Here is a 23,287-nt window from a genome sequence, read left to right as displayed (position 1 = left end):
TAGCCTGAGACGTAGTTAGGGCTTTATCCCTCAATGCCACAGCGCTACTTACTCTCACGAACATCTTACTGCATCTCAGTATTCCTCTGTAGAGCTCTTCAGCAGGTGCATATACCATAGGCAGACAGACATACAAATCCAAGTTAACAGCACCTTGTTTTAAGTTGTATCATTATTTTATTAAGAAACAACAGTAAAAAAAATCAACACATCATGCTTTCATGCTTATTAGTGAAATCTTTTCTGATGCATTGCCAGACTTTTGACGAAGAATGCTGTCTATTATGCAGAGCCATTAGTTTTGTTTGGCAGCCCATTACTGGGTTTGACCCTTTCCGTAGCTCTCTTTGAGAAGAATCTTGTTCTAATCATAGTAAATAAATGCTACTTAGTCAGAGAAGGCACTTTTCTTATCCTTCTTCCCATTTTTACCCCATCCCAATCCACTGGTATTCCTTGAAGCAGTCCTTTCACTCAGTTCCTACACAATCTTTCCCATGTCTGCTTCCCCCATATATCTTCTGTTTTTTTCAAATACCAATGATGTATGGATGATGATTATCAAATGAGGAAACAGCCATGCTGACTAGATGACAGCTGCACTCCACAAAGATCCTCCATGCTTCCCAGTGGCCTGTGGAATGCTTCAGTGCCCATGCATGCTAACAGCAGAGAAAGTATTTATCAATGTGAACAATTTATTACAGGATGATCTGCAAGGTACCACTTTCACTGCTCTTCTCTCACCCCTTTCATGTGCCCATGCTCCCTTGAAGCTTTGATCTGATGTTGTCAGTCTTGACCTTATCCTTGACTGTGGTTTCGGTTCTGTCCATTGGAACCGTCTCTGCTGTTATTCCAGTTTGCGCCTTCCAAAAATTCTCGAACTAAGCTCTACCCATAATGCTCCTTACAAGATTATCTCAGATCTTGTTTGCTGCTTCATAGTGCCAGGTGCGTTCTCTCCTCTGAGCTCTTGAGCGACAGCTAATTTTTCTAAAACTGTAAGTTTTTGATACCTTTCTTCATTTATCTTTGTTACCTTTCCTCTTTCAACTACCTGCTCCTCTCTTATATAGCTTGCCTTGTGTGGGTGCGACCCTTTTCATTAATCTACTATTTCTGTAGTTTCTTCGTTCCATCGTTGGTACTTTTCCCTTTACCCTTACCGATATTTCTGAAGTACCATTGTTCGTACTACTTTCCTGTGTTTAGTTTACCAAATAAAAAAAAAAAACTCTCTAGTTTTTCAGCCTTCGTGTGTGTGTGTGTGTGTGTGTGTGTGTGTGTGTGTGTGTGTGTGTGTGTGTGTGTGAGAGACCTTTGTCATGGCAAACAAGCCAGTTAAAGGAACTTCTGGCTTCAAAAGGTGTTAGAAATGTGATAGAAAGCTTCCTAACTCAGACTGACACACTCTTTGTGTTTATTGTTTAGGGGTAGTACATTTGCAGGAAGACTGTGGCATTTGTCACAATTTTAGCCATAGAGCACTAGTCGACCATAGAAGTAGTTATCCTGAAAGGACTTCGAAAATCAGAATTTGATGAAGCCTTATCTTATTCCAAAACAGAAGCAACTTCACCTTCTTCGTCTTCCTCTTCTTCTTCTAGCAAGCAGGAGAAGCTTAAGAAAAGAAGTCAGTCAGTTCCAACTTTTTCTTCGGAACCACCAGTTAAAATGACTGCCAAGGCTCCCACGGTTCCTAGAGTTTCCTTGGAATGACAGCTATGGACTCTTGCTCTTTGATGCTGACCAAACCCCTGGAACCAAAGGAGTTTTCTTTTAAGGCATTACCATGTACCAAATACCCACAGTGGACCCCTTTTTGGATCGTCCTCCCAGTCTGTTTCTGTAGAAATGTCCACCCAGACCTCCTTCGATTTCTTCCATCCGATCCACTAAGAGTTTAACAGAATCTGATACCATGAGAATGGTGTATCAACTCCTTGCTGTGAAGGGATTACCTCCTGCTACTGTTCCTAGCAACATTAGCCCTGGAACCTTGCCTACTTCCACTCCAGACTTTATTCCTCCTTCGACTCCATCTGAGCCTTCAGAGACCTAGGTACTGACCTTCCCAGCTTCAACTGTTTCAGTGCCGGTCAGAGCCCCTTCTCTGGCACCAATAACTACCCTTACTTCTTCAGGTTTGTCAGATCCAAGATCTCCTGGGGTCAGAGCTTTGTTGCCAGTTCTGGAGGGCAGGGTTAGACTCCAGTCTTTTTACAGCTGTCCATGCCATTCGGTCCTTTGGCATATGTAAGCTGGACTCAGGCTTCGGAGACTGCTTCCTCAGTGCCGGGTAGGACCATGGTGCCAAAGGAGTCTGTTTCGGTTCCAGGCTCCCATTTCTGTATGGGGGTCCTGCTTTCCAGGCCATGGAGAGGGTCTTGTCCATCCCACCGAAGTGGTACCTGAGAAGAGAGAGTGCAGGAGGAAGCACTTGGACTCCCCTGTGGAGTCATTCACATAAGATACCAATTTCGATGAAGGGGAAGGTTCTGCCAAGTCACCCCCTGACAGTGTTTCCTTTGGGGACATCCTAGAGATCCTGAAGCAGAGGGGTGGCTGACCTTCCCTCCAGCCTTCCTCAGAGGAATTGGTATATCTGGAGGCTTTTTTTTGCTCAGCCTTGTACCTGTTGGATTTTTATGCCGGGTTACAATCTCATTAAATTGATAGCTTTGTGGGCCTGGAAGTTGCCTGATGCTATCATGCCAGTTCCTAAGAGACCAGACCATATCCTTTCGGCCCCTCAGGATCAGCAGCAATGGGCCAAGGAAATTCCTGTAGACTCCATGGTGGTAGTGGCAGCCACCAAGAAGGAACTTGCCGATGAAAGTCCTACTATCCACCCACCTAATAAAGAATCTAGGACAGTGGATAGATTTGGAAAGCACATTTATGCCTCATCAACCTTCACTGTCAGGTCCTTGAATTACATGGCCCATTTTACAAGACTACAAAGAGATCTTATTAAAGAGCTATCAGATACTCTGTCAGGAGCAGTAGCTGAAGGAGTTTGAGACAAAGTGACTTCTCAGTTCACCACCCTTGAATCTATTTCCAACTTGTCCATGAGACTAATTGCACATGCCAATGAAAGGACGACGAGAGCAGCAGGTTCAGGCATAGCCATCAGGAGATGCTCCTGGATGCACTTATGTGAGTTTGCAGAGCCATTTAACTCTTCTTTTGTCAACGTTCCATTTGATGGAACATCCCTGTTTGGTCCCAAAGTTAGAGACTCTAGCCAGATGTGAGAAAGATGGTAAGACTCTTTCTGCCATGGGTGTACACTTTTCCACTCCTCAATGGCCTTATTCCAGGAACCAGAGGAGTGGGAGGCTATGGTTCAAGAAGTCCCAAGGACCTTTCCAAGACTCACATGGCAATGACTTCTCCCAGGGCATACGGGGAAGTAATAATGGAAGATGCCATGGAAGAGGCAGAGATGGCCTGCAGAATCAGGATTTTAGGGATTCTTTCCCTGAGAACTCCTAGCAGCATTCTTGAAAGAAGGCCCAATTGCCGTCCTCTGGAGGCAGTTGGGGGAGGGGGTGATTATCTGCCTGGCTAAGCATAACAGTGGACAATTGGGTGAAGAGGATTATAACCAGAGGATACAAAATCCCTTTCTCAGGACAACCAAAGAGAGTGATTAAAATCCGGATGTTCCACCCAGTCACAGGGATGCAACAGTCTTAGAAATTCAAAAACTGGTCGACAAAAGAGTCATCCAAGCAGTACCCCCAGACCAAACAGGATCCGGAATTTACTCAAGATTCTTTTTAGTGACAAAGAAGACAGAGGACTGGAGACCAATTTTGTATCTCAGTCTGCCAAACAAATCAGTTAAACAAACCAAATTTCGGATGGTTACAGTTCAGTCTATACTTCCGTTCTTGGAAAAAGACGATTAGATGTGCACAGTAGATCTTCAGGTCGTGTATTACCATATAAAGATGGACAAACAGTCTAGAAGATTTCTGCTCTTCTGGCTGGGAGCCAGTCACTATCAGTTCAGGGCACTGTCCTTTGGTCTCAACAGAGCCCCCAGGGTGTTCACCAAATGCGTGGCAGTGATAGCAGCTCATGTCAGACTGCTAGGATTCTGAGTATTTCCATAGCTAGACAACTGGCTCCTTACCTCTTCAACCAGGCATCCACTTGTAAAGGCTGGAGACTATACTCTTCTCCTTTGGTCCAACTTGGGTATCATTATAAATTACGAAAAGTCTCATCTAGAACCATCTCAACAATTGGAATTCATTGGAGCGATGCTCAACACAATCACAGGCATTGCATTGCTTCCCATAGAAAGACTTCATAGGATAAGATCTCAAGTCAGCCAGGTCATTCACAGCAACAAAGTACCAGCAAAGCTCCTTCTACAAACTCTAGGGTCAATGGCACCCTCTGTCATTCTAGTCCCCCTAGCGAGATATTGCATGCAAATTCTTCAGTGGCTTCTATCGTCTCAGTGGTCCTTACTATATCAACCAATTTACCATTTGATCACAATCACCAACTATTGCAAGGAAGATCTGATTTGGTGGCTTCACTCCCAACGAAATCTTGTTGGGCCGTCCTTTTTTCCCCCATCGACCCCAAGCCATAGTGACGACAGAAGCATCTCGGATAGGGTGGGGGTGCATTATCTGGGAAAGACAGTCCAAGGCACATGGTCCCAACTGGAGGCCAGTCTGCATATCAATATTCTAGAGATGAGGGGGTGCTCTTAGCATTGCAGGCATTTCAGACTGCCTGGGAACAATTGCAATTCAAACAGACAATATGTCAGTAGTTTGGTACATCACCAAGGCAAGGGGGAACCACGTCTCACACTCTTGTCAAGAAGCTCTCAGAGTATGGCAATGTGGAATTTCTTCTGGCAGCTTTCTACTAGCAATGCGCATCCTGGGGACTGCAACATAATTGTGGACAAATTGAGCAGGACCATCCTCATGCCTCACAAGTGGTCACTCAATCTACGGGTGGCAGACAAGCTGTTCTTCCACTGGGGCCAACCTTGCTGCAATCTCTTTGCATCCCCTCTGAACAACAAGTGCAGCAGTTAATTTGCCCTAATCCCCCTTCTGGGGGAGTCACTGAGAGATGCTCTCCTTCACGATTGGCCCCCCCAGTTCCTCTAATATCCCAGTTTCTAAAGAAAGCCAATAGGTCAAAGAACAGAGTAATTCTCATCACCCCATTCTGGCCTAGACAGGTCTGGTTTCCCTTCCTGTGGCCTCATCTGCTTCGGAAACTGTGGTTACTGGACCCAGGTCTAGGTGTTAGATGTGCACAGACAATTAAGTTTCTATCTTCACAGAACTAAAGAATTTAGAAAATCTGATCAGCTGTTTGTTTCCTTTTCTTCAGTTACCTTGGGAAGACCAGTGTCTAAAGTTACTTTTGCTCAATGGCTTAGAGATTTATCACCTTTGTTTATGACAAAAAGGGAATGCATCTACCAGGCTCTGCAAAAGCTCATTCAGCTAGAGCAACAGCAGCTTCTGCAGTTTTTCATGCCAACGCTCCCTTAGATGATATTTGTGCAGCAGCGACTTGGGCATCTCCTCACACATTTATTATGCATTACAAACTGGTTCTTGTCTCTAGGGGCCGTGCATCGTTTGCCTTGATGGTGCTCAGGAATATTCTCTGTGAGACCTCCCAAGGTTCAGGTAGCTAGGGAGTCTGTCCCACAGTCAAAGATGAGGTGAAAATTGATAACATCAGATAAAGAAGTTATATCTTACCATAACGTTCCATCTGTGTTGTCAGACTTCACTTATCCTTGACATCCCCACCCTCTTTGCCCCTACCTTTAGGCCTTTTGATGTATCGGATATCTCCAAAGATTGGCTTTCTTTATACAGATACAGATATGGCCTCTAAGCTGTTTTTTCATGTATGTCATGACTGTTTGCAAACTCGAGTTGAGGTAATCTTGTGAGGAGCGTTATGGGTAGAGCTTAGCTCAAGTGTTTTTGGAAGGCGCAAACTGGAATAATGTCTGAGTCAGTTCCAAGGTTCTAAATCAAACCCATAATCAAAGGTAAGCGAAGATCGACAGCACAGATGGAACGTTATGGTAAGACATAACTTCTTTTTTTCTTCTGTCTGAAGTGTTCTGTAGTTGGCGTTAACATCTTGTCTATGAAATAATACATTTTCATCTGTTCTGCAACTTTGGAAAAGATAGCAATACTTAAACACACACACACACACACACACACACACACACACACACACACACACACACACACACACAGAGTCACCCCAGTGCCAAAACCTTTGTTGTATTCTAAAGTTTTGGCATTGACACACGCAGCCACTTACCATAACCCAAAGCACAACCGATATACAACACAGAACACGTAACATTTCATTGTGTGACAAACTCTGCACTTAACAAACACATTTAATTAAAAATACTGCACTGCAAAGTGAACTTTTGACAAAACGAACTGCAACTCTGTGTGTGTGTGTGTGTGTGTGTGTGTGTGTGTGTGTGTGTGTGTGTGTGTGTGTGTGTGTGTGTGTGTGTGTGTGTGTGTGTGTGTGTGTGTCTGTACATATATAAAGAGAGGTGTGTGTGTGTGTGTGTGTGTGTGTGTGTGTGTGTGTGTGTGTGTGTGTGTGTGTGTGTGTGTGTGTGTGTGTGTGTGTGTGTGTGTGCTTGTGACTGAGTGTAAAGAAAAATGTACTTTTATTTTTGTATAATATTTTATTTCTCTTCTTTCCCTAGGCCTATGATTCAGGAAAAGATAAAAGTTTTAGGTCAAGCCGGTCTGTCTGAAACTAACTTTTCCCAAACAACAGAATCAATGGACTTTTTCTTTAAGGTAATAGTTGAGAATCTTAAAGGTTACACGATATTTTCAAGAGTAATAGTAATTGAATATATTAATATAAAGTATTTATTCATTATAATCCATTGCACTGTTCTGCATTATTTCTGAAATACTTTCTGGTGGGCTGTCACTCAAAGTTCAGTGCTCTTACGTTCTTGCATGCCAGCTGAGAAAGAGAGACTGGATCGCTTGTGTCATTGTGGGTACCACTGTGAGGTACACCAGTTTGCAGACTTTTCCACAATGGCTTTAGCTGGATGATCATAATTATGTGCAGAAAGTGACAAAGGTTGATTAGCAGAAAAGCTGAGTGTGTTTGTCATGCATAGTCTTAAGAAACATGATATTGTTATCTGTAGATATGAATATTAAAGAGGAAGCCTCAGGATTTTGCTATTTAACTGTACTGCTCTTTAGGTACTGCTGATACCGTCAGTGAGTCACGCAACAAACCAGAGCTTAAAAGGGTACAATCTCCAGATGCAAAAGCAATGGCTCATTCCTTAAGGTACTATGCCAAGGTTTGGAGAGGGAGAGAGAAAGAGAGATACAACAAACAGAGATAGACTGCATTCACAAAGTAAGCCTTAACAAATAATAACAAAAACCTTGCTTAAGGTTCTTGTGAGTGCGACTAAGAACTGCTGCATATACATCTTTAGTACAGGCTCACACTCTTATCTGGGACATCTGGTCTATTGTGTTCAGGCATGTGCAGACTAGGTGTGCTAAACAGTCCTGCCTGCTGTCAATCTGTGTGTATATAAATATTTAAAGGTGTCACAGCAGTGAAAAACATTTTTTTTTATTTTCGTGTACAGAGAGAATACCCACATTGTATTAGCATGTACACAAACCCAGGATAGGTAGTCAGCCATTTCATACCCTGTTTGGGTTTTTCTTGCCATTTCACTGTCCATGTTTTTACCCTTCATACATCTTTAGATCACTAACTAATGCCCAATAATCATTGTACTTCCTTATCCCACAATCCTGTGTCTACTAACTCTCACGTCTCCTTGAGGTCTCATAATAATGCATCTACTGTCCTAGTTAGGGCAGAAGGTAATTTGAGTGCAGAAGAAGGCATCTCTTCCATCTTTGGTCCAGTACTTTAAAATCATCTGACACCTGAGCTAAGGTGTAGAGGTCTTAAACCAGATCTTGCCACTGTTAAAGGGAACTATTCTGTATACAGCTACCTAAAAGCGCAAGAGAAATATAACTGTACAGTTAAAATCCCTCACATTGCATATTTTCCCTGTTATAGGACTTTATTCACAGCATCTAGGTTCCTATGGAACTATTACTTATTTCTCCACCAGTTCAGTGCCATCTGTTCTTTATATGTATGGCAGTGATTAGGCAGACCCTCACAAGATCATTTCAGAACAGCATTCCAAGGTGGATTGCAACACAAGTAGTTTATAGACATTGTGGTACTGCATGCATTGAAGGAACCCATGGCTGTGGGTTCCCTTGCCAAAAGGCAACCTATCCTTAGCAAAGTGTTCTAAGAACTATTCCTCATGATAAAACATCTTGGTTCACCTGCACAGAGACTTCTGTTGAGACAAACCAGAACCACACTACCAGTTAGCAGTAATCTATTGGTTTCATGTGTCAAGAACAACAGATCAGTGAAAGCCCATCTGTTGAAGAAGCTATTATCCCAGAAGTCCTATTATGATAAGTCCATCAAACTGCTCATCCATTGTGAGAAGGGGAGATAGTGAAGATGCAGACGTCAAAAAGTTTTGATCGGATTGGAGTTGTGAAAAGTGTATGTCCAGAGCCAAGACTGTACATTGTGGAATCACAAGAAGTAGAATTTAAGCGGAAGTGAAAACGATTGGGCCCGGTGTCCAAGCTTGTTTTGCAGTATCATACCTATCTCAGAGTGAGTTATCCAGCGTTTCATTTTCAGAGGACTTTCCAGTAAATATCCCTGTTCCAGAACTCATGAAACTGTTTGTTCACCAGTGCCCTGTCCTTGTTGCTAAACCCAGTGCTAATTTCTGTATCACTAGATTAGGTCGCATTTCCAGACCATATTCCGGATACATGGCAACTTGGACATGAACTTTGTGTTTATTTCTCAGTGTCTGTATAATTGCATGTCTTATACAAGTGTCATTTTTATTGTGGGCAATTTATTAAAGAGGGAGGATTTAGATCAGTATGTATGTATGTATACCTTTAAGAAGCTTTCCACTGGATTGCACATGTGTATAAATACTAAGCACATGCGAGCCTGACCGCCATTTTGCAGTAAACTGTTGAGATGTAAGCATGCATATCTCTGTAAGTCTGTCAGTTAATCAGTTTGTTTATATTTTGTACTGCTGCTATCCATCCTGATGTGTTTGTGTAATATAGCATATAAACGCACTACCCCGCCTGTTCGTCTTCAATTGTAAACCAAGACGAGTGACATACACCAACTCTGACATCACACTACAGTGAGGAAAAGGGCAAATCCCTGATGATAGCCCACTGTTTTTTCCCCTAGTAAAAACATATATGAAATGATCATATAGCAGAATAAGATTTCACTTAATAGAGTTTGACGAAGAGGTGTTCTGTAAGTAGTGCATTTGATAAACTGATTGGGACCCACATATCTGTATCTGTCTTGCATATGTATGTATATGTGTTCAGTCTTTTTAATTTCACCATTTCTTTTGGGTTTATAATACCATGATGGTAATGGACCCCATTCCTAAGTCAAAGTGCGATTAAAGGTCATGAAATTAGTATTGTTTCAATCTTTGATGTCAGCTCTTCACAGCACCCACAGTGTGCTCAGTAGTGACTCCTTCTGCAATTCGTACTGGGTTACATGGATTAGTAACATATCTAAATACGATTTTAGATTCATTTTTATAAGCTCCATTGTTTCTACTACTATTGGAACTGTCTGGGTATCTTTCTTCCACATTGCTCTCATTTCTGCCTGCAGATCCTGATATTTTATGACTTTGTCTCTCTCTGTACTCAGCACACTGTAGTCAGTGGGTGTGGTGATTTCAATGATCAGTGCTACTTTTATCTTCTTTTCATTGACCACTATATCTGGTTTTGTAGCATCAGTCTTTTGAACTGTTGGCAATGGGTGATCCCGTGTGATATAAACTTCATCATTTTCTATGATGCTTTGTGGCTCATGTTTCCATGTTTTTCAGCCACTTCAGTACCATAATGGTTGCACAATCCCCAGTGCAACAGTCTTGCTACATTATTATGCCTTTCAGTATACAGTCCTCCTGCCATTAGTATGTCACAACCAGCAACAAGGTGTGCGACTGTTTCCAATTTGGTTTTACAAAACCTAAATTTGTCTGTTTTTCCAAATGTTCAGTGGACTTTGTAAACCAGCGTGTACGTAGCCCACTATCTTCGGCTGCCAATATTAACCTTTCATCTCTTGGTTTGAATTTGCCTCTCCTTAACCGTTCCTGTGTTCGTTCCAGATCAACATGAGGTTTGTCCAGAAGTTTTCTATACTTGCAACTATATTTATGCATTTTCCACATTTCTTGCCTCCTCATCTGGTCCTTCATCTTATATTCTTTCTTTTGTTTCTTTTTTGGTAGATTCAGTTGCTGCCTGATTTTTAGCAACTTCTGGTTTGATTTCCATTCCTGCTTGATGCCAATATGCTTCTGCTAGATTAAGCAGAGAAGTCATCTTAGATTTAGTCTCCTCATGTTTCAGAACTTTTACTCCATTTGAGTCTTGTGAGGTCAGCAGATATGTGTGGAGTCCTACAATTGCAGATCTATATATGTAATCAATTTCAAGGAGGCCCATCCCTCCTTCGGAACAAGGAATATATAATCTTGGTATACAGTGATTTTTATAAATCATTTGCTGAGCATGAAGCATCCTTCTTGTTTTCCTGTCTAATCTATCCAACACGTTTTGGGGCCAGTCAGTCATTCCAAAACTGTAAGTTAGGACAGGAAGAGCAAATTGGTTTATAGCTTGGATTTTGTTCCTAGATGTCAATGCTGTTTTCAGGATTAATTTAAGTTTTCTAAAGTATTCCTTACTAAGTTTTATTCGCATTTGTTCATGTTTTATTGTTGATACTTCATCAATTCCCAAATATTTATACACTCCCTCTTGCTCAGTTTCTTTTATATCACATCCTTGTCCCAAACTGATGTTTTCCTGGTGCTGCAGTTTTCCTCCTTTTAAAGTTGCTTTTGTACATTTATCAAGACCAGATGACATTCTTATGTCATCTGAAAAAGTGTTGACAACTTGCAGTTGTGCTTTCACTTTCTCAACTGATGAGCTGTACAGTTTTAAATCCCTGACAAAGAGAAGGTGAGAAGAATTTACACTTCTTTGTTTTCCAGGAGCCAAATTATAGCCATGGCGTAAACTGTTAAGTAAACAGCTTAATAGGTTAAGGGCAAGGTAGAACAGTAGCGGTGACAGAAAGTCACCCTGGAATATCCCCCTTTGAATTGTTATCCCTGGGATAATAATTTGCCCTTTATCATGGCTTAATTACAAAGCGGTCTGCCACTGTTTCATGGTCACTGTAATGTAGTCAATCAGTGAAGCGTGTATCTTATACATTTTTAGACACTTTTTTATCCTTGAATGTGGGATACTATCAAATGCTTTTTTGTAGTCAGTCCATGCCATACTTAGATTCTTCCCCTTTTTACAGTTCTCTACTATGACTTTATTTAACAACAAATGATCCTTTGTTCCATATGGCTTTTTGTTATTGCCCTTTTGTTCTACTGCCATAATTGAGTTTTCTTCTAAATGACTATAAACTCTGTCAGCATCAATTCCTTTGTATAGTTTATACGTCATCAGAAGGCAAGTAGTTAGTCTATAATTTTTAGGGTAGCTTGCAGGCTCACTCTTAAGTAGGAGCATTGTTTTTCCTGCTGTTAGCCAGGTTGGTGTCTGTTTTGGGTATGCATGTAAATAGTTCTTATTCATGGCTAAATCTTCATGCAGTGATGTTAATACTTTTAACCAAAAGTTAGGGGCTGCATCTGGGCCTGGAGTTTCCCAATTAGAGGCTTTTCTTAATTTTGTTTCAATCTCTGGCTGTTACTTAATCCCATTTCATATCCTGTACCTTTAAACTTCTTATTCTTTCTTTTACTTCTTCTATCCATTTATCATCTTAGTTATGTTCCACAGGATCTTCATAGATACTTCTCCATAATGTATCTATTTCTTCTTTTTTTAGCGGTCTTTCAATTCCTTTTACCTTGTCTCCCCAATTCTCTATAAAACTTTCTCGAGTCATCAGTAAATTGCTTATTTTGTACTTTTCCATTATATTTATCTTTGTATCTTCTACGTTTTTCCAACTGTGGTGAATTTTTTAGTTTATTTGCTATAATACATGATAGATCCTGGTCTGTTTTAATGCTGCCTATTGCTTTTATCACATCTATCTTTCTTAGTATTTTTGTTGATCTATTCCCTTTTCTGTAGTTTTCTAACAGTGGCACTTCTTGTCTTAATTGCTTTATATTTTTCTCCGTTTGATGCTTCCATGATGGTATTCGATTTCTTCCCTTCCTTTCCGTCACTACCCTGTGTTTTTGTGGTAGAACTTTATCAGTTATTAATTTACCTGCACAGTAATATATCCTGTTTACTTCTATTATATCGCATGGATCTCTATGGACAGTCCTAATTACTGTGTTCATTTGTTTTAGCAAACTTCTGGCTTTTTGGAATTTATTAACCTTCTGCAGTCTATTTCTTTCATTGATCTTAATATATCTATCTATGACTGTTAAATCAAGCAACTCTTCTGTTAGCTCATTTTCTTCCAAACGGAGGGCACATCCCTTGTTTTCCATTTCCTGCAGGCATTCTATAGAAAGTTCTATAGCACATTCTCATCAATTTCACCCTGTGCCATCCATTGCTCTATCATACTGGAACTCGTTAGCCTGTCACTCCTCAACATTGATTGTATCAGAGTTTCCACAGTTTCCTGTTCCTTCCTTTACTATCTAGCTTCAAGTGAACATTTATACTGGTTTCCTGTGGAAGGCTCCAAAATATCTTCATATGGCACCTGACCAATTGCTTCCTGTTCCACTGGTTTCCCCTTAATTTGGATATCCATTGCTCTATCCTGTTGTGGTGCTTTCTGAATTAGATTCTCTACACTGAATCCTTCACTTAGCATGTACCTCCATAACCTCAGTTTCTGTTTCTTTGACGTCACCATTACTAATCTCCTATTCCTTTTTGTCTTCTTATATTTTGTATTGTAAAGTTTTCCATGTCTGGATTCCTTTGCCTGTATATCTTTGGTGCTGCTGTTTTTGTATTGGTTAGTTTTGCTTGTGTGTATATATCTATATCTATAAATATATCTATATATCTATATATCTATCTATATATCTATATATATATATATATATATATATATATATATATATATGTGTGTCCCCTTCACATGGTCGACATTTCAGAATATCGAAGACCATATGGCCTAGACCATATGATCGACATTCGAAATGTCGACCATGCTGAACTGGCTTCTCCGTACAGTGCGGAATGGAAAGATTTCCATCTTCCACACTGTAATGCAATCTTGGAGTTGGTATATTTAAGTTCCAGGGGGTGCAGGGTGGTGTAGCCCCCCTGCTAGCAGAGTAAAGGTAAGTTTTTGTTGGTTTTTTTTTTATTCTGTGGTCGACATTTCGAATATCGATCATATGGTCTTGTCCATATGGTCTTCGGCATTCTGAAATATCGACCATGTGAAGTAGATACACACACACACACACACACATATATATATATATATATATATATATATATATATATATATATATATATATATATATAGTGAAAAGGGATAAAGTGGTTGGACAAGAAAGGGTTGAGATGGGGAGAATTACTGAAAATTGTGAGACAGCAATTTAGCTCAGGGAGCTTTTGGGTGGCATAGGATCCATGTTCGGCAGAGGAGTAAATGAGTTAGAAATGTGAAAGTGACTGAGTAGCTAGGACGCTAAGTAGGCATGGTGGAACAAGGGAGGATGAGGAAGCAACAAAAGGCCAGTGAACAGGTTGGGGATGGGAAGAGGTAGGGGGAGAGAAGGACAGAGGTCAAGAAAACATGGACAGAAGTTTTCTGTGGAATGCAGGATGATGTGGCAGCACACACCAATGTGAACTAAGAAAGTAGGACAAACAGACATTAGACAGCGGGAAGGAAGCAGAAGTGGACAGGTGGATACAGCACTCGTAAGCTTTGAAGGGGAGGCAGAGACAGTGGTGGCATGCAGAAGCAACTAATACAAGGATAGCAGGTGGGAGGTAGATAGGGAGGGGGCAGAGGGGAGTCTAGAGCACTCGATATGGTTAATAAAAGAGCACATGATAGAAAATATATCCATTGCAGCACAGGGAAGAATGCAGCCCATACAGTTATTGATAAGAGCTGATGAAGAAGAGGAGGTTTAGTGATATGAGGCAGGAAGAGAAGGAGACTGGAACCAGCATGGGGGTAGAGAAAAGATGGTTTAATAGTTGGAAACTTAATCACCAAAGGATTAAGAGTCTTAGCAAGGAAGATAGGAGAGATCAGGAGCTGGTTTGGAGGCTTTCATCTTAGTAATACATGATAGGAGATTACCAAAATTATCATAAAGAGGGGAGGGATGGGCAGACAGTGTTGTCCAGATCGATGCCAGTGACCTGTTAGAAGAGGGAGAATGGATATGGTACTAAAGACAGTGCGTTGGGGAGACCAACTCCAAGATTGGAAGTTTGTGGGAGTATTATCATATAAAAGTTAACCAGTGTCTATAGCCAACACACTGACTAGGGAGAGGATTAAGGATTGTAATGCCGTTTGTTGCATTGGGCAAGAGAGAAGGAAATGGGGACTGGTAAGAACAAAGGGGTGAAGTTGGCAGAGAGAGTAGCTCTAGACGGAAAAGGGTTTTTTCATAGATCAGAAGCAACAGAAGTGCTAAAAGCTTTATTGGAAAAGTATTTTAGTGATCGTACATTTAAATGAAGATGAAAGGGGAGGTGTCACAAAAATGGAAGAAAGCTAGGTACTTAGGCAGTAATAGAAAAGCAAATAAGGGTGACTCAGGGGCATATCCAAGATTTTTGGAATTGTGCACTGAAATGACATGTTTAAGAAAAACAAACATTTAGCCATGTAGGCTTTCTGAAGAAAAAATGTCACTTAATGAAATATATAACCATAAACCATGATTAAAAGAATATTGCACATTAGAGTGCACAAAATAAATTATTTTTAAAAAGTGTACACCATGGTATATACATGGCTGCAGTGATGGGTGATTCACAGCATGGGTAGGTATTGCTGTTAAAGTGCATTGCAAAGAGTTTGGTTAGGAGGTGAAAGGTAGACATTTCTGGTATCACACTAGCATGGTCTAGTGATATCAGAGGGCAGGGACACAGGCATATCTAGTGATAGGTCATTCAGGAATGATTGGAGACAAAAAAATGAGGAGAGAGTAGTGATCTACATAAAATTTCATGTAAAATCAGAGAGCAGAAGGAATGCCCATGCAAGGAGCGAAAGAGGGAGGGCAGGATCAGAACCCTAGGTAAGTATGCAGGTGATTCAACTCTTGCAGGGGAGGGACAGAGTGCTGGTGGGAGAATACACACACAGTCAGTGACCCCTAGAAACTCCAAAGTAAGAGGATGAAAGACTCGTGGACAGAGTAAATGTAGTGAGGTTTGAGATGAATGTTAATACTTGGGGGACTCTGAATCTACCAAGAGAAGTTTGTAAAATATTTTTTAGCACAACTTTATTCATTCAAAAGTCAAACACACAGCATCATTCAGTAATTAAGTTATAAGAGTTTGTTAATCCAAGATTAAACAATAACATAATTATAAATATGTTATCATCGTCATCATTAATTTATTTTTAAATGCTTATCTTTCCTGGGGCATGCAATCAAATATTTTTTAATTTATAGTAAAAAGAACTGATAAAACAGAATATTCATAACCCAATAAAATATTTATGAGCACCGTTGTCTCAGCTTTTACTGTCTACATAAATATGTGTCTTAATCAGGAAAGTTCAAATTACTTGTTTCTCTTGAAAGTATAGTGTTATCCCATGACAGTCTAGGTGTACCACAATCCCATGCAAAAATTCTTATGATATTCCCCTCTAGTTTTAAAAGTCTCCTAGAATATCAAAAGGAAATACCTGAAATGCATTTGATAAATGCATTCTCTGAGGTTTTGATGTAGTTCTGGTTCAATCATTTTACATCTATGGAAATCTTTCATTAATGTTTTTAATTCTACATTTTGCAAACATATTGATGTTCTTCATCTCACATTGCTGCAGTCCTTACTTATGGGTAGTCCGCTGTCCTCGGTCGGCCCGAATACCAAAGTATTAGGCTGACGTCGGTCATGGGCGCCTAGATCTGACATCAGAGCGTCAGGGTATAAAGCGCATGACCGGCGTCATATCCCAGTCTTTTGCATGGTCCGATGCAGAAGCAGCGTTGCAAGTGCCGTTCGTTCTGAAATTTTCATTTGGAGTTTCAGACCGATACCAAGTTGGGCTAAGTACCCGTTGGGAATATTTTTGTTTTTCTTGCCTCAGTTACTTACGGATGTCAGAAAAAGTGAATAATTGTATTTCTTGTGGGAAACAGATACCGCATAGGGATTACCACTCGCTTTGTATTCCTTGTTTGGGACGGAGAGCGGCGTAGTCGGTGTCGGTTTTGTGCTAGGTTTAATAAGCGCACTATAAAGCGGAGGTTAGATTGCGCTAGGTTAGTCTTTGGCAAGAGGTGTAATTATAATATGCCGTCGGATGTTCCGGACGCCCTTCTACTAAGAAGCGCAAAGACAAATCTTTAAAGCCTAGGCAGGATGATTCGTCCGTTTGGACGCCGGACCTTTAGAAGCTACAGCTGAACAGGTGGATCCGGCTGAAGTTTCTGTAGAGTCCCAGGGAAACTTTGATTTTACAAGATGTGGCCTCTCAGGAGGCAGGTCAGGCTGAAGGGGCCTCTCAGGTTACTATTCTCCCTTCTATGCCTAAGGTGGTTAGGCCTTCTGCTACTGTTTCTAAGGCTCCTTCTAAGGGCAGGTCTGTTTTGCCTTCCTCTGGTGTCAGTTCTGGTTCTTCAGGGTCTGTGCCTAAAAAGCACATGCTTAAAATGGCAGAGGATTTGATTACTTTAATTAGAGGTTCTATGCCCCCTCCTGATAAGAGGCCCAGGATGGAGCCAGAGTTGGAAAGTTTGGAGCAGGCCTCAGATTATTCAGAGTCTTCTACTGAGGACATTCAAGATTTCCCTCCTTATTCTGATTCTGATGCAGAGGATTCCACTCCTTCTGCTTCTCCTCCAGAGGATTTTTCTCAGAAACTCTGCATTCCATGAGGGAGCATTTTAAGTGGGAGGGACAGGATTACTCTGATTCCGGAAGAGGCTTAGGGAGTTCTTGTTTTACCACAGCATAGACCCTTAGCTATACCTCCGGTTTTGGATGTTGTTTCAGATGTTTTCTGAAGCTTCCCTTAATCCAGATTCTGTGCCTCCTGCCCCAGTTAAACCGGACAGGTATTACAGGGTGCCTGAGGCTCATAAATATCTGTATAAGAGTCCTAGGGGACCCAGAAACTATTAGTCAGGGGCCTAAGGGTGTTAGAGCCTCTGTTGTTAAGAATCCGGTTCCTCTGGATAAGGAAGCTAGAGCTTTGGATAGATGGGGTAAGAAGGTGTATACCTCTTCTACTTTAGCAATGAGAGCTTTGAACTGCCAGTTTCATATGTTGAAGTATCAGAATTTCCTCCTTTCTCAGCTAAGATCTAAAGTGGATGCTTTGGCAGAGGGCATAGAGTGTAAAGAATTGCAGGATTTAGTGCATGTTTCTGAACAGGTGGGTAAGCACTCTTTGCAATGTGGTTTTGATGCTTTACAGGCTTCTTCTAGGGTGGCTGCCACTGGTTCAGTTATTGGATCAGAATTTGTCTGAGCATGTTAAGTCTAGAATTCTGGATGCCTTTGCAGTCTGAAGTTTTGTTTGGTCCTCCTGTGGAGTCAGTCTTAAAGAAAATGGAAGACAAGGCTAAGTCTATGCAGACTGTTAAAGATTTTTGCAGGTACAACCTCCAAAGTTTAGTAGAAATTGGCCTACTAAGGGGTGGGCGTGCCCTTCTTCTGATTCTCAGTCTAGGGGTAGATCTAGGCGTGGTAGGGGCAGAGCTCAGAGTACCTTCAGGCGAGACAATGGAGTTCGCCTGCTCAATCTGCTGGTGAGGGCAGGGGCCAGTCCTTAACAGGCCCTATGACCTGCATTTTCAGCTGCCAGATTCCTCTTGCCTGGCAGCTCCTTTGGGAGGAAAGTTGGCTCTTTTCAAGCAAAATTGGCATTTAGTCACCCAGGACAAATGGGTATTGGACATTATAAACCGAGGTTACAAGTTCTATTTCCATACCATGCCTCCTTTCAAAGGCATGCCAGGCGTCCCTCCTTGGCAAAGGATAGAGGCTCACAGACAAATTTCTTTACTTCTTCAAATAGGAGCTATACAGCCAGTTCCTCTGTCAGAAGTGGGCCTAGGATTTTATTCTCGCCTGTTTCTAGTTCCAAAGAAAGGAAACGTGGAGACCAATTTTGGATTTATCTATCCTCAACACTTACCTGGACATTCCAAAGTTCAAGATGCTGACTTTACAACAGCTTTTACCTCTGTTTGGAAAAGATCACTGGATGGTTACTCTGGATCTCAAAGAGGCTTACCTTCATGTTCCTATCAGGCCCAGTTGCAGGAGGTACCTGCGTTTATGGGCTGGAAATTTACATTATCAGTTCTCTGCATTGCCCTTTGGCTTATCTAAGAGTGTTCACAAAGGTTCTGGCTCCAGTGATAGCATTTTTCAGACTAAGAGGAATACAGATTTATCCTTATTTGGACGACTGTCTGATTATTTTACAAGAAAAGGACGAACTTCTTCATCATCTACAGTATGTGATGGCAGTGTTGAGATGCCTAGGGTATTCTGTGAACGAAACAAAGTCCAGTCTAGTACCCTCTCAGGACATGTGCTTTCTGGGTGTGAGACTGAATACAGTTTCCAGATGGCTTTTTTGACCCCGGACAAACAAAGAAGCCTTTCTCTTTATTTCCAGCAAATGTCTCTACGGTCCAGGCTGACTGCAAGGACAGTCCTTCAAGCCTTGGGGTTCATGGCATCTTGTATTCTGGTGCTTCCCAATGCCAAATTGCATATGAGGAAGCTTCAATGGTATCTCAAAAATGTGTGGACACAGCACTGCCAAGATCTAGACACTGTCATTCAGATAATACCTTGCATTCAGAAGGAGTTTTTGTGGTGGGCTCAGGAATGTCACCTAAACAAGGGACTCTCTGTGACCCGGCCAAGATTCTAACGACAGATGCCTCGGACAAGGCTTGGGAGCACACCTCAATGGAAAATGGGTGCAAAACGTGGCCTGTCAAACTCCAACATTTGCATATCAACTTGAAGGAAATGTTAGCAGTCCAGTTTGCATTGATGGCTTTCAAAGATTTACTTCGTCCAGGGCAGGTGTTGATTCAAACAGACAACACTACTGTCATGTGGTACATCAACAAGCAGGGGCCAACCCATTCTTACCCTCTTTGCAGGCAAGCGATGATTCTGTGGGAAACTGCTCTCAATCTACACCTCAATCTTCAGGCAAGGTTTCTACCAGGAGCACAGAACTCCTTAGCAGATGTATTGTGCAGACAAATAGTGGATCCTCACGAGTGGAAATTGGATCCTCATGTATTTCAACAGTTGACAGTGTTATGGGGAACTCCAGACATAGATCTGTTCGCTTCTCCACTAAATTACCAGTTGCCAAAGTTTTGCACAAAAATGTTTCATCACACAGCTTGGAAGGTGGACGCTCTATCTTTCAGTTGGAACAATCTGCATGTATATGCCTTTCCACCTCTGCCTCTTCTTCCCAAGGTACTTTTGAAGGCCAGACAAGACAAGCCAACCATGATTTTGATAGCACCGGATTGGCCTCGACAACACTGGTACCCATTACTGAGGAGTTTAGTACGAGAACCTCCATGGCCTCTACCTTTGATTCCGCACCTTTTGTCACAAGAGGAAAGTCACTTCCTCAATGTCAAGATTCAGTCTCTGCATCTAACAGCCTGGCATATTCTGTTTTAGACTCTGGAGGGTCTCAGCTTCCACAACAAGTTTTGAATGTTATTTTGGAGGCCAGGAGGCCTAGTACCAGGAAAGTTTACGCTGGTAAATGGAGGAGATTTTTTATTTGGAGCAAAGGAAAGGACTTTTATGTCTCCAAACCTGATTTAAGTGTTGCTCTTCAATATCTTACTGAGTTATTGGACAAGGGTTTGTCTTTCTCCTCAATAAAGGTCCATGCTGCAGCCATTTCTGCTCACTATGATTGTGACCCTCCTTTATTCTCTCATCCTTGGTTTAAGCAATTTCTTAGAGGGGCAAAGAATATAAGACCCCCGCGTAGAGCTCCTACTCCTGCTTGGGATCTCAATTTTGTGTTGGAAAAACTTACTCTACAACCTTTTGAGCCTGCAGCTACTGCCGAGTTAAAGTATTTATCATGGAAAACTGCTTTTTTGTTGGCCATTACCTCTGCAAGAAGGGTTTCTGAATTACAGGCCCTCATGGCAGTGGAGCCTTTCCTGATTTTTCATAAGGATAGGGTATCTTTGCGTACTAATCCTTCCTTTATGCCTAAAGTGGTTTCTAGTGTGGCCTTAAATCAAACTATTCATTTGCCTACTTTTTATGCAAACCCCAAAATAAAGGGAGAAAATTTTGCATACTTTGGATATTCACAGGCAGTTGCGTTATTATTTGAGCAGAACCAAGGAGTTCAGACAGTCTCAGCAATTGTTTGTTTCTTTTGCTTTGGGTTCACAGGGTAAACCTGTTTCAAAACAAACTATTTCTAAATGGATTGGGTTTTGTATTTCTTTCTGTTATTCCCATCATGGTAAGGAGATTCCTGCTGGAATCAGGCCTCATTCCACTAGGGCTACTGCTACTTCTACGGCCTTTATAAGGGTAGCTACAAAAGACATTTTGGAGGCAGCTACTTGGAGTTCAGTGCATACCTTTTCTAAACATTACCACCTTCCTCTTTATTCTAAGTCTAGGGCTGGATTTGCCACTGCAATTTTACAGGGCATTTTAGCGGCCCCTAATGCTTTATGATTTTACCATCCTCCCTTTCCTGTTGCTTTGGGATTCTACCCATAAGTAAGGACTGCAGCAATGTGAGATGAAGAACATAGTACAGTTTGTACCTACCATAAATGTAGATGTTCAAGATCCACATTGCTGCAGTCCTCCCTCCTTCCCCCTGTAGTTTGACTTGGTGCTATGCTTTAGGTGATGTTTGTTGTTGGGCATGTTTTTGGGAGGTATTCTGTTTTTGGCTGTGGCCTTTCTGGTTTGGCCTTCTGACATCTGGGGCAAGAAAAGACTGAGGATATGATGTCGGTCATGCGCCTTTATACCCTGACGCTCTGATGTCAGATCTAGGCGCCCATGACCGACGTCAGCCTAATACTTTGGTATTCGGTCCGACCGAGGACAGCGGACTACCCATAAGTAAGGACTGCAGCAATGTGGATCTTCGAACATCTACATTTATGGTAGGTACAAAACTGTACTTTCTGAAGTACTACCTAGCCAGATACCCCAGTATTTAATCTGATGTTGTTAATCTTTGTTCATTCCTTACTCATGGGTTATCTGTTCCGTCCTCTAAACCAAGCCAGCCTTATACCAAGCTCGCATCAGCCAAAAACTCTCGAGCCAAGATCATATCCACAATGCTCTGCTCCCTGTTACCTCAGATCTCATTTGCCGCATTGCTGTACAGCCGTGTCAAGCCTTCTCTCTCAGCTAAGTGTTCAATTTTTTAAAGTTTTTCTATTATTAGTGTTTAGAAAGTTTTCAATTCTTCACTATCTCTATCTTCCTACTGTATCGCAACTTTGAGACACTCTCCCATAGTATTTTCCATCCTTTTTCTTACCTTTTAGGTAATTCTCCATTACCATCTTTGGTAATTCTTCCTCTCCCTTTCCTACTCTTCTGAGTAGTTTCTTAACCTTTTAGTCATAGTTTCTCCCTTAATTTTACAATGTCAGATAAGAAAAGTAGTGTTGGTTTCAAACAAGGAACAGAATGCGTCCAAGTTACCACTTTATGATTGCCATGATTTATGTGTTTATTGTCTAAATGTTTCCCACCTTTCAGTGGACCCTCCATGTGGGATTTGTAGAAATTTCTCAACTAGGTCTCTGAATGAAAGGAAGAATAAACTTATACTAAAAGGCCTCCTTAAAACTCCTTTCTGCGAGGCTGTCTCTGGGTCGGAGGGCTCACCCCCTCCTTCTAAACCCCATAAGAGATCTTCTTCTTCTTCCTTGAAGTTGCTCACTTCGTCTCCCTCTGGAGATCACAAGGAGTCGACCCACGAAAAGGTGAAAATTTCAAGCCCTGCGTTGCCATCTGTGGTCCTTTCAGCCCCAACCTCTGCACCGCCCCAGTTTATTCTTATTCCAGCTATGTCTTCTTTACCATCACCAGCACCAGAGTTCCCGGTGCAGACACTTATGGCTCCAACAGTTTCGTCACAGCCTTTTTCGGCACCACTGACATTGGTGCAGACCCTCTTGGCACTATCTCTACAGGTACAGTCTCCTTCAGCTCTGTCGTTGCCAATGCAGTCAACTTCGGGATACTGCCCTTTACGGTACAGGCGCTTTCGGCATCGACCTGCTCGGTGCAGTCACTTTCGGCACCATTGTTACTGGTGCCGACACCTTCAACGGCACCATATTCATCAGTGCAGACATTTGCCACACCGCCCTTCACGGTGCCGACACCCTCGATGCCTATGGCACCACCTTTGTCAGCACAGATACACTTGAAACCATTCTCCTCAGTGCAGACACCCTCAGTTCCGAGCTCTGCATCACACAAACTCGCAAGAAATAAGTACTCTTCCCTCCTTAGATCCTTTTGTGGGAAGTCAGTACAGCCCCTTTTTAGACAGGCCAGAATCCCCATCAGGTCTCTGTATGAGGTCAACCAGGAGACTGTGAGAAAAGGATGTATTGCGGCTTGTTGATCAGTTGCTTGTGGCCAGGGGACTGTTTTACCCATCTAAAGCTGCGCTCCCTCTTGCAGGTGACCGTATTTCTCCACAGACTCCTCCAACAGCAGCTTCCCTTCCTTCGACACCAACAGTGGAGCTTACTTTGGAGCCGGAGTCGTCCTTGTGGCCCTCAGTGTACTGGGCACCGGGCCCTTCTCAGGCTAGCAGCTGTGCTGTGGGGCAGGCGTTCTTGGTTTGATGCTATTTTTTT

At 41.9% G+C, this 23,287-nt stretch overlaps 1 protein-coding gene across 1 annotated transcript in view; it reads left to right on the top strand.

Moving 5' to 3' along the window:
* The window catches only part of SMARCAL1 (SWI/SNF related, matrix associated, actin dependent regulator of chromatin, subfamily a like 1), a 911,772-nt gene that overhangs the window by 803,006 nt on the left and 85,479 nt on the right, over nt 1-23,287 (top strand). The window contains exon 16 of the mRNA XM_044078228.1: nt 6,758-6,854. Within this exon, the coding sequence (XP_043934163.1) occupies nt 6,758-6,854 (97 nt within the window). The remainder of the gene's footprint in view (nt 1-6,757; nt 6,855-23,287) is intronic.

The sequence above is a fragment of the Protopterus annectens genome, chromosome 7.part0, assembly GCF_019279795.1.
Source record: "Protopterus annectens isolate FY-2018-M chromosome 7.part0, PAN1.0, whole genome shotgun sequence".
Taxonomy (NCBI): domain Eukaryota; kingdom Metazoa; phylum Chordata; order Ceratodontiformes; family Protopteridae; genus Protopterus; species Protopterus annectens.
This window is presented reverse-complemented; position numbering and strand designations above follow the sequence as displayed.